The sequence below is a fragment of the Melozone crissalis genome, unplaced genomic scaffold (assembly GCF_028551555.1).
Source record: "Melozone crissalis strain CALT ecotype California unplaced genomic scaffold, PUWL_Pcris_2 ptg000042l_1, whole genome shotgun sequence".
Taxonomy (NCBI): Eukaryota; Metazoa; Chordata; class Aves; order Passeriformes; family Passerellidae; genus Melozone; species Melozone crissalis.
Window position 1 is genome coordinate 13,767,242 of NW_026535820.1, and position 12,237 is coordinate 13,779,478.

The 12,237-nt window shown below is 37.2% G+C and overlaps 1 protein-coding gene across 1 annotated transcript in view; it reads left to right on the forward strand.

Moving 5' to 3' along the window:
• Window positions 1-12,237, forward strand: part of LOC128942572 (ras-related protein Rab-10-like) — a 31,953-nt gene that overhangs the window by 10,158 nt on the left and 9,558 nt on the right. Inside the window, exon 4 of the mRNA XM_054285126.1 lies at window positions 7,366-7,455. Coding sequence (XP_054141101.1) covers window positions 7,366-7,455 — 90 coding nt within the window. The remainder of the gene's footprint in view (window positions 1-7,365; window positions 7,456-12,237) is intronic.

A 12,237-nucleotide genomic window follows, 5' to 3' on the forward strand; every position in this document is an offset into this window, starting at 1 on the left:
GGAAAGTAAACAGGTAAGAGTAGGAAGACCAGAAGATGAGTGTCTGGAAACAGTGTGAAGGGACAGAGGCATGGGCAAGCCCTTAGACAGGAGATCATTCAGCTGACTCTAACCCTGTATTCCAAGTCTTTTTTGGTAGGTCTCTCTGAATGTGTTCTCTATTAGGTAGAGGCAAGGCAGTTTTAGACTAGAATAGTTCAGCTGTAAGGGACCTTCAATGATCATCTAGCCCAGGTGCCCAACCACTTAAGCACTGACCAAAAGTTAAATTATGTTATTGAGAGCATTTCCCAGATGCCTCTTAATTTGGCTTGGGGAATTGACCATCTCTCTAGGAAGCCTGTTCCAGTGTTTGACCACTGGCTTAGTAAAGAAATGCTTCCCAATGTCCAGTCTGAATATCCCTGGCACAACCTGGAGCCGTTCCCATGTGTCCTGTCTCTTGATACCTGGGAAAAAAGATCAGTGTCATTCTCTCTACTTTCCCTCCTGAGGAGGCTGTAGGGAGCAGTGGTATTGCCCCTCAGCAGTAGCACAGCAGTTTGTAGTTAGTTTGCTTGTGGAAGGGGGTGTAAGAATACAAGCAAGGTAGTGCTCTCCATTGATCAAAATCAAGTAAAGTTTAAGGCAAGTTTTTTAATACTCTTGTGATTTGGTGTGGGTGGATGGGAAAGGGGGCTTTTCATCTTGGGAAAGGGGGCCTGAAATAAAACCATCAAATGCATTATTTTCTCTCTTCACAGCCTCAGTATACAGCTGAATTAATGAATTACACATGATCATATATCCAATAGTATATACATGGGATATCTTATACCCTTAGGAAAACATTACATGCACATTATCTCATTTTTAAAAACATTACTCTGGTAACCTAGTAAATCATTGTTCTTGACCTTAGAGGCATCTTAAAAGTCTTAGTGATAACAAAGCCTAACTTCAGTAGTGTGTTACAAAGGAGATTCGATGACACAATATTCTTATTGGCTTGTCTGCACAAACTTTAAACTAACACATCTGTTTTTTTACTTTTTTAAAAAAAGCATGTGCCTTTCTTCTATTGGCCAAACAAAAGTCACAGCCAGATATGCCACTGGTTGTACAGTTTCATGGCTAGCATAGATTTAGCTCAGCAAACAGTATGATAGGAGTTTTACCATTACCTGAAACTGAAAATGTAGATTACCTGCATATATCCTTTTCTGTCTGTCTAGCTATCATCCATCTATCCATCCATCCATCCATCCATCTATCTATCTATCTATCTATCTATCTATCATCCATCTATCTATCTTTCAACATAAAATATTGTTCTGGCTTCACACTGGCTCCAGTGGGGTCATATTGTCCTGTCATCTTCAATTGGATCAACAGGGTGATGGATTCAGTGGCCTACAGTGCACAGCCATAACCAGCAAGAAGGTATCAGGGCTGTATGGCCAGGGTGGAGGGAAGAATGAGAGCAGCTCCTGTGGCCACCATACAGGTTTAGATCTGATTGAGTCAATCAGGAAATGACACTTGCACAGGCCTGCTCTCCATTCATGACATTTTAAAAGCTTTCATGTAATATACTCAAGGTATTAATACTTAGACTGTTTAATCTTAACCCCTGAAGGTACTTCTGTTAGTTTAAAGTCTAAAAAATGGGAAAATACTCAGTCTAAAACAATTTCTAGGAATGTAAATTGCATGATTGATTGTACCAATCTCAAAACCAGCAATTAGTGTTGTAATAGAGCTAGATAGTAATAAAAAATTTAATTTAGTCCTAGTGGGATATCAATTTCTGAAGTGTCTTGGTGAAAATATATGGGGCTATTCATTGCAAAAGAAATGTTTTTAAGCAATAACTGTTAAAAGACAGGGCATTTCATGAAAATTAATTACTTCCTGGAGGTCGGTGACATTCCTTGCACTTGCTTTGGTCTGTGAATATAAACCAGTATTTAATTCCGTACAAATGCCCAAAATCAAAATGACTGTTGCTACAGCACCATTTAAATTATGCAAGTGTAGAAAAAATAAATAAGTTTTTAAAAGGGAAACAGAGAGAATCCAGACTTCACTAAATACCAGACTAATAGGTGTAAAGCTTGCACCTGAACCAGTCAAACAGGAATTTTGGAGGCAATTCAGTTATTACATTATGCTCTCATTTTTTGGTTCTTTGCACATAAAGATTTTAAAACAGAAAGTTTTTTAAAAATCTGTTCAGTGTGCTAAGCCATTTTTGCAACAATTGAAAATAACAATCCAAGCAATTTAGTATTCTTAAAAACTCCCATTGATTTTATAAAAACTGGCCAGTCAGTGCAATTACAATCAGACTACCAGTAATGTTCTCATTATATTTCAGTTAGTTTAAGTGTGGAATACAGCAGCTTCACTATTAAAAATGAATTATTGTCCAAGGAAGTACAAGACACAAATATGCTTCCATGTCTGTATTGCTGTAAAATTTGAATTCAGAACTAGAGGGAACTAAGTAACATAACTGTACTTTTTTAAAGCTTGCTAGAAAAATATACTCATACACAGATTAATATTTTAGGATGTTACTAGCAAGTCCAATATAGGAATATTGGATTTGTAATGCATTCATTAGGAGCATGGTAATTGCAGGAAGATAACTTTGGAACCTGAAACCATTCTTTATTTGTAGAATTGCAGGTTTATGAAAGTGTTCATCCTGCTGACCTGGCTTTTAGCTGCTGTATGCACCTGCTCTGAAAGGCTGATGCTGCTTGGCCTTTGAAAGTTAAATAAATGCAAGCAGCTGTGTACCAAATCATTTTGCAGAAAACAGTTTTTTCCAGGATGTTTTGAACAAGATTCCAGCTAACATTGGCAAAAGGTTCCTCACGATAGAGTGGCTCAAATGTTCAAATAGATGCCCAGAGAGGATCACTTAAAGGAGGCACTTAAAATTTCATTCAACAAGACCCTGAGTAACCTGACAACCTGACCTGATTTTGAAGTTGGCCCATCTTTGAGTGGAAGACTAGACCAGCTAACTTCTAGAAGTCCTTGCCAGCTAAATCACTTCATTAGCTTCTGGGTCTCCAAAAATGGTTGACATAGGTGGTAGGTTATAATTTACTTCTAAATACCTTGAATTTGTTTTAATTGTGCTAGTCTTCTGATGTGGCCATCAAGGTGGCAATACCAGCTCCTAACAATTATCTCTGTGCTGGAAATTGTCTGCCATCACAGAATTTTCTGCATGGAGAAGATAATTTTCTTTTCTTGAGCAAGTCTTGGTTACAGTAGTTTAGTGTTTTTTAATACATTAACTTGCTATTTTTCCTACCTGAAGAAGTGATCCCTCAATCAGGCTATGAACTGTATGAATTACTGAGTTGCTCTCATTTCTGCATAGTGCCCTTTTTTGGTTTGGTTCCTCTGGTGCATTTGGGAGACTAGACTGTATTTCAGCATCATACTTAAATAAAAGCAGTACAGCAAACTGCTTTACAGGTGCAAATTAGTTTGACTTGAAACTCTTCTCAGTTTTTCTTCCTCAGGTGGGAAAGCTTGATGTCAAAAGATTGAATTGTCCCAATTGATAGATGGGTTTGTCATTATGGCTCTGATTAGAACTTAAAATTCTTGCTCTTGCCATTTTATTAAATTGGTTTATCTGTAGTCTTGGGTTGGCTTTGGGATAAATTGGTTTATATCTAATGCATTCTAAATTTACTAGTAGACAAATGAATTTGATCAGTCATTTATTTCCACCGAAGTCCTGGAAACCAGGCATTTGTAATGGAGGTCATAAAGTAGCACTTAGGAAAATATGTGGGAAGAGATGTTTGGCAATCCTAATATGAACACTGCTCATGTGATGCTTTCATGAGGACATGAGGACAATCTATTTCTAACAAGTTGTTCTTCATACTGCAAAGGGTAGGTTTCTAGTGTCATTGTCTAATGAGTAAGAAGATGAAGTTTCCCAGTTTTATGGCCTGCTCCAGCTCTGCCTTCATCTTGATATTTGACCATGTACATCTTCTTCAAATGTGAAAAGCTACATTTCTTCCTCAAATACAGACTATTTAAGAATTCCCATAGTTTATTTGTCAGGTATGGGTTCTCAGTTTCACTGTTTGGACCTACAAACAAACTTCTGTTGCCTTTTCAAACTGCAATTAATGAGCATCACTGTCAAGCAGCCTTTCACAGCTACACCCTGGAGATGTGGTGAAGGGACAATGTGGTGTTCTGGAAGATGTATCCCTGGATAGATAGCTTTATACAAGGAGCTCATAATCATCATGGGGAGTTTGCTGCAGGGGAGGTTGGGATCATTCTTCGTAGGTCTGTGTTCACCATTTAAGAAGTGAAGGGATAGTTCCTTCCAATAGTCTGTAAGTACAGATATGGTGTAGTTTTCTCATAGAAAAGGTGTCTGCTACTTTTCATACTCACATAAATTCACAGCACTTCTGGAAAATAAAATCTGTAGGAAGAAAAGACCTGACATTTGAAAAAAAACCCACCCAAATCCCCAGACAAATTATATACAAAAGGAATGAGCAAGATATTTTCGCTTTTGCAATTTTGATTTCTGTGAATAGCCTCATAGTGAGGTTGTGTATTTCCCTGGCTGGGTGGACATTAAGCAGTGGGGTGAAGGGCATGGGTGGGTGGCCCCTGTCAGCAGTGTGCTACAGAGCCTGTGGGACTGTGATGTGAGTGTCCAGTGTTCCGATTCCAGGATGTGGCACTGCTCAGTTTGAGGCTCTGCTGCTGCTCCCTCCCGTGGCCACTGCTCAGAGCAGCCTGGCTCCTGCTGCTGCCAAATCCAGCTGGCTGGGAACCCAGTGGGTAAAAAACCCTTCTGGCAAAACATGGTGGCTCCAAGCTGTGCCAAACACTTGAGAAGGCTTGGTCAGTCTCAGTAAATCTCTTGACTCCATTTTTTTCAGAAAAATACAATGATGATGTTTTCCTTCTCAAAATATAGTACTGTAGGTATTCTCCAGGTTCAGATTATATTTATTTTAACCTTCAGTAAAATGTGAACGTTGAAATGTTAAAATGCAAAGAAAATGTGAGAGAGTGAACCAAAAATTGGCATTTTTTGAGATACTGGAGTAAAACTTTATCTGGAAAAAAATTATTTCTGTCTTGATGAAATTGATGATTTTTAATAGTACTTTTCCATAATATGGGGGGGAAATGTTTCCTGAGTCTATGAGCTTATTCAATGCTGACTTGCATAATAGGATTTTAACTGTAAAATAGCCTTCATCTTTTTAGCTATAGATTTTGCATTTGGAAAGCTTATTCCTGAGCTATAAATAACAGAGCATGAAAATATACAGCAAGCTTTTGGAAGCACTGAATAGCCATATTTTTGGACAGTTGAAATCAGTGTATCCGTGCAGTTTTTATGCCAGCTGAGCACATGGTAAAACTTCTGCCTAGACATATTGATTTAATTTTTTAAGACATCCTACATAATCAGTTTTCAGAATTTAAAATGGACATAATTTTGACTAACAGTCTTCAGTTTTCTAAATGCATGAAACTGCATGATACCATCTTTAAAAAAGGAGAACCGTAAGTGCTTTGGTGGAGGATCCAAAGTGCAAATACATTAATACATTGTATTGATGTAGAAACAGCAGTTATTTGCAGAAATAAATATTTTGTGATTGGTAGTCGTAATAAAAACTTCCTGAAAGGCCTGGTACCTCAAACCTCATTTAAATGTTGTTATTGTTTGAAGCTGTTTAGAAAGAACATTCCTACTGCAAAAATTTGTGCTGTTAATACAGAAATTAAGCTACAGAATTAATTTAGTTGGTTTGTGCATGCAGTATAAAATATTTCCCTCTAGACATTAACTTCGCCGTGAAGTCAAATGTCACTTGTAAAACCTTCATCAACCTTCAGTATACTTCCAAATTAAAGGTTGATTACATCATGAGATTTAATTTTCTATTTAGCCTATTTTGGGACTGATATATGTGGTTTTATGTAGGAGAGCCACTGATTTTAATGAGTGAAGCTTCAATGCATTCTGAAACAGCCAGTGTTTTGGTCTATTAATCCAGGTTAGAATACTTCATTATTTTAGGCCTCTACTTTGCACTCTTATGAAGTTTACTTCATTTTAGTAAATTGTGGGTATGAAATAAGTCTAGATGATTCTAAGAGGAGAATGGAATAAGAAAAAAGAAATAGTGTCCCTTAATATTAAATTTTGCCTACTGATGAAGTCTTCAAATTGTTGTAAAAGTAGAAACAGACTAAAAATAGTGTTCTCTCATCCTTTAATGAATAGAGGTTTTTCTGTGTATAGTTGTAGGGGATTTTGTCTTATGGCAAATTTGCAAAAGTTTAGCATTTGACAGAGATCAGAGATTTCATCAAAGTCCCTGTAAAGAGATCTGCAGCCTGAGACCAGGCCTTTTGAGTCATCAGGGAAGCTGTGGGAGCATGTACCTCCAGAATAAAAGCCATGCCATCAACTACAGTAGCTTCAATTGTTTTTCGATTGAGACCCTCAGTGTCCTCCATTTAAGCACCAAAAGCAGTTTTAAATGTTATGATTTTCACAATGAATGTCAGTTTTCAAATTCCACATGCTGTTGCAGAATTATTCCCTTTTCTTGTCATTATTCCAGTCACGTATAGTTATAATGACTTATCTTAAAATAACACTGATGTGAAAAACCCAGTGCATTTCACAGTCATCATGCATGCGAGTGGATTAGAGGAACAGAGAAGGAGACAAGGTCAAAAAGGTAGATTTTTCTTCCTTTTAAAATCAATGAGGTTTTAAAATTTTACTTCGTTAAAATCTATTGCCTTCTTCCTAGTGTCTTGGAATAATCAGGCTTTTATGTTGAGTTTGAACACTTTGAAAGTAATTTTACTGTCTGTGTGCAAAAGTGAAGCACAGAGAGGTGTTCTTTCAGGTGCAACTAATTCCTTCCCTTTTACTTGTGAGTGCTGGATGTAGAGCAGAGTCATATGCTAATCCATGAATCTATTACTTTTAGTAGGGCAGTGTCTGTGAATTCAGGGCATTTCCAGTCACTTTAAAGCCTCAAGCTGGAGCATTCATCAGAAGATGGTGCCCATGCACCATATACTTTATATCTCATGAAAGAGGTTGGAAATTATACGTGGCACTTCCAGGTAGCTTTTTTCTGCTCTTTGCATTCTTGCTGTTTTCCTCCAAATCCCAATAACTGGTGGAAAATATTTGCACATACGAAGGTCATGAGAGAATTTAGCCTTTACTTTCAAGGAAATGGAGTGCTGAAGGTTAGTGTGAACTTTAGGTGAAGGGTTTTTTTTGTTTGCTTTTTTCTTACTTGACATTTATTAATGCTGGTTCTCTTTTAGAAAGCAGGTGATGAAGTGGACGTAATACTGTTGGGCAACAAGTGTGATAAGGAGTCAGAACGGGTAGTTCCAAAACAGAAAGGAGAAAAGGTATCTTTAGTACTTTCTTTGGGTCCTCCTGAGTTTCTTAGTATGTGACTGAGCTGTTCAATTGAAAATGATAAAAAGCTCCTGAATTCCAAAAGTTCTATTAGGACTTGGCTCTAGAAGAACAGTTGTGAAGTTCTAGAGTGCTAGAAATACATTAAGTAATCCCTGTCTGATCTCTTCAGAATACTGATTTTTCTTTTATAGGTTAAAATGTACTTTAAAAGTTTTAGATGTTACAACAGAAATCTTATATAGACTGCATTTTCAGAGTACTGTGGTAATGTAGAATATTAGAATGAAATACATTCTGCATACTTTTTCTGATACCACCCATCAGTGAAAGAACTATTTTGGCAGCCTGTGCAAAGTGATCTGCATTGTCTCGTAAATAGCCTTGAATAAGACTGGACAAATACTGAACATCCAGCTCCCCAAAATTGTGTACGTGACATATAGTTGACTCTACTGCAGTAGAGTTTCTAGCTGCTGATCATGGGTGGGGGTAGAATTTATTAAGTGGGGAGTGCTGTTCTAAGGGGAATAGCAGAACTCTCTCACTGAGAGCCAGTGAGGAAATTCAGAAGCCATGCTATGACAGAAGAAACTGGAATAATAATTAAATATTGCAGGACAGCGTGTCCTATATACCAGTAAATTTTGCTGCTGCAAACTGTATGCATCTGTTCTCTGGAACTTGGAATTAGCCCTCCTGTTATGCTTTCAGGCATAGTGAGTGAAGCACGATGTCTCATGTTTAAAGAAAAACACACTCATAGCTTCTTGCCAATTATATAATCCCAGATTAGGAAACTTTAAAAAAATAACATCAACTTTTGGACAACATTATACTCCTGAGAGTTCATAGTTCACATGCAAGATGCTTTCAGTGTTAATGTACCATATCTGTGTACAAGGAATAATGATTTTTCCTTATAATAAAAATGATAATATTTTTGCTGAAAAATACACGTTGTAGTCTCACATAAAGGATGCGCTGTCAGAAACCTAGAGAGTCACTGGATGCATGTGCACCAGAGGGCAGTAGTAGGGTTTTGCTTAGGGTATTAACCATGACATTTTCTGACTTCTGGGTCCTTAACCAGGCAACCAAAATTCCTCTTGATGTAGTATTTTTTTTTAGAAAGAAATCATTACCTCCTCCCCAGTGAGTCTGCTTTCTAGATTTCGCCTGGGTTTTGAGTCAAGGCAACTCTTCTGTTATACTACTTCTTCTTTTAATATGCTAAAGGATCTGACTGAATGTGCTGGAGAAAGATTCTGTTGGCAGAGAGAGAGACACACAGTAATTGTCCTCTCGCTCTAAAGAAGAAGATATCCTAATTAAGAGCGGAAACAGTTTAATTCTAACTTTGACAAACAATAATTTGTAGTTTCATATTTCATATTATCCTGATAGAATGAGCTTGAAGTGTTGTTGTATTCAGTCTCTTGCACAGAAAAACTCCAGGTTCCCTGGGAATCTCATCATCTATATTGGCATTTCTGTAAAAATCTGTTATAACTGAATGGTTATTGTGTATAATTTCATTTCAGTTTAATGCTGAGAAATTTTTTTGTTGTTTCTTTTTGCACAAAATCATGTAATAATTCATTTTGTACAAACTTATGTAATTGTGATCACTCAGAAATTAAGATATTTAATTTTAACACTATGAAGTATAATTTTCTTGTATTAATTGCTTCTTATTCATTTACATAAAAGTTCTAACTCAACCTTCTTGAGCTCCTCTGTTCACCCCCCCCATATGTGTATCATTTTCATTGAAAGATAAAATTGCTGAAGCTTATATGACTTGGTAGAATGTGGCTGGTTTTCTCCTTTTCCAGTCTTTCTAACAGAAAGAGACAAGTAAAATCTTCCTTTTTTTTTTTTTTTGCTTTTGCTGTCTTCATAGCTGAAGCTGATTAATAGTTTCAAAGCTGATTTTTCATATGTAATAGAACTCTGCACAGTTTTGGAATATTTCAGACATATCTCTCTGATTCAGCACTAAGAAATCACACCAGCACTTTGCTAGGAAGTATTAGCATTACTTATTTTATTGTTGTTGGTAAGATACAATCTTATTTCACACAAGTTCTCCAAACTGTTATCAAGGAGATTATAAAATAACGTTTCTCTGTAGCATAATTCCCACAGCTTTGTAAATGTATTTAGGTATTTTATTTATGGATCTATTTAAGATGCTCCCAAAGGGAAAAAAAAATAGTTATTTGAATACACTTTTCTGTGGTCTTTCAGACAGGGAGGAGCCAAATACATGTTCATACTTTCAACTGCTTTACCACTGGACCAGTGGGAGTTTTTGCACTGAGCCACATTTTTGGAAGGCGTTCCTGCCACAAAGTTTAGCAGTATGCAGGGTGAAGTTAAAAAATACAGACAATAATCTTCTGTGACCTATATTGTACGCATATAGAGAAAATGGGGGTCCATTGATAGGTGTAGTGAGCAATGTAGAAACATGATACAGAGAAGGGTCAAGTATTCAAGTTTTTTTGATTTTATTTGATTTTTCTTTTCTTTGGTCTTCACAAATAGAGCTTGCTCCCAGGCCTGTGCAGGTCCCTGATGTTTTGGGAAGGAGCAGGCCAGCCAGCAGTGGGAAAGCTTCAGATTAGAAATTGCTTAGGCGAGTTGGATGTGCCCATAGACATGATGAAGTTCTCCCAATTGTGCTGAAAGAGCTGATCATTGTGATTTGAGCCACTGTCAGTCAACTCTGAAAAATAATAGTGGTTGGAAGAGATCCCTTTTGATGCCGTGATGTGTCTTTTAAAAAAGGCAAGGAAGAAGGTTCTGGGAGCTATAGGCAGTCAGCTTTGCCTCAGTCACGTTGTTTGGCATCTTCATTGGTGATTTGGCTGATGATAGAAGAAGATTTGCATGTGACATGAGATTAAGGGGTGCGACTGGCGCACCACACAGGAGAACACCAATTCTGTGGGACCTTGATAAACTTGGGAACTGGGCCAGGGAAAACATTGTGAAGTTCATGAAGTGCAAAGATTTGCACCTGTGATGGAATAATCCAAGGCAGGAGTCACTGTCCTTCCACAAAAGACTGATGAGTTCCTATGAGCACCAGCTTGAATAGAAGTCAGCAATGTTCCCTCATGGCTTTAAAGGTGTTGGACTACATTAGAAGGATAATGGATGGTGGATCTGGGGAAATTATTATCCCCCCTTACTTAGTGCTGACAAGGCCACATGGAATATCTTATCTAGCTTTGGCTCTCCCATTTCAAGAAGGGTGTTGAGAAACTGCAGCTGGTCCAGCAGACAGCTATAAAGGTGATTGGTGTCTAGTACTGGTATTCCATGAGGAGAGGGAGCTGGGTAAAGAGCAGGCTAAGGAGCAGTTAGTGGTCTGCTGCAACAGAAGTGGCACTAAAGGAATGACAGAAATGGACTCTTCTCAGTAGAGACAGACAATAAACAGATGGGGAGCAGACACAAGTCCTGGCTTGGGAGGTTCAGGTTGGAGTTGAGGAGAACCAGTTGCACTAGAACGTTGATGTAGCCATGGAAGAGGGTCCCATAAAGGCTACAGAATCTCCATCATTGGTGGATTTGAGCATTTCTGTAGGCAAAGCCATGCCTGACCCAGTATTGTGTGGGCAGTAGCCTCATTTCAAGTGGGGTTTTCTTTCATAATTATTTCTGCAATTCCACGATTTAAAGGGTTGGCTAGTGTTCATCAACGTTTGTAAATAAGTAACTTACCTGTTACATGATGCAAGAAAGAAAAGGGCATTTAATAGTAGTTTCTGTGTACTTTATAATCAGCGAGCCAGTAGTTCTCTCTACTTCATTAGTCCAGTATTCTTTTATTGCTTGTCTTTTTCTTTATGAACCCTTATGCATCATTGTTTTGTACTGGCAATAGTTGAACGATCTTAACTTTCTGCAACAAGTTGCTGCAGTACTGAAAACAGTTCGCAGCAGTCCACTGAGTTTCAGAATCCCTTATGAATTTATGAAGTAGTCTCTGTCTAATGAATCAGTTAGATTTCATCTTTATTTTCAGAACTACAACTTGTTGAAGCATTTTAGACAGGAAACCATTTTGCTTACTTTGGTTTTTTTCACCTCTAGTGTAATCTTTATTATATTTTGACTAAAACTCTGAAGTCTGATTATTGTATATATATTGTGTTGAAGTTTTTTTATTCATGCCGACATAACTCAAAGCTATCTGCAATGGAAATACACTGGAAATAAGACAACAGGAGTAAATTAAAGAAAACCAGCCAAAGTCTATGCTGCCCATCTAAGTATTTTCTCTCTTTTCCTTTTACCATAATATCATTTTACATGCATATGTTTTCTTTGCATGTCTGTTATCTCTGTGCTTCTCTCTGTCTAGCATAAAGGAACATCTCTTTTTTGTATTTCATCCTGCCACTGTTTTTCAACAGTTCTTGTCATATTTTTATCTGCAGGTACTCCATTAGTTTCCTCTAAATAATTGTTTAGGAGACAGATCATTTTGCAAATAAATCAAAACACTGAGAACAGACCCACTGTATTTTATTTTTGTTATTTGCAAATAAAGATTGGTTAAAAAAGCTGTTTTGAAAACACAAAAATTTAAGAATGTTTTAGAAGTGTTTAAAAATGTTTTTAAAATGTTTTGTTTTTGAAATTTATAAACTGAGGATAAATATAGAGTACTTTACTGAGCAGTCATGTACTCAATTAAGGTTTTTATGGAGCAGTCAGAACACCTTCATATTGCTTGCTGCTAGTATTAGGAA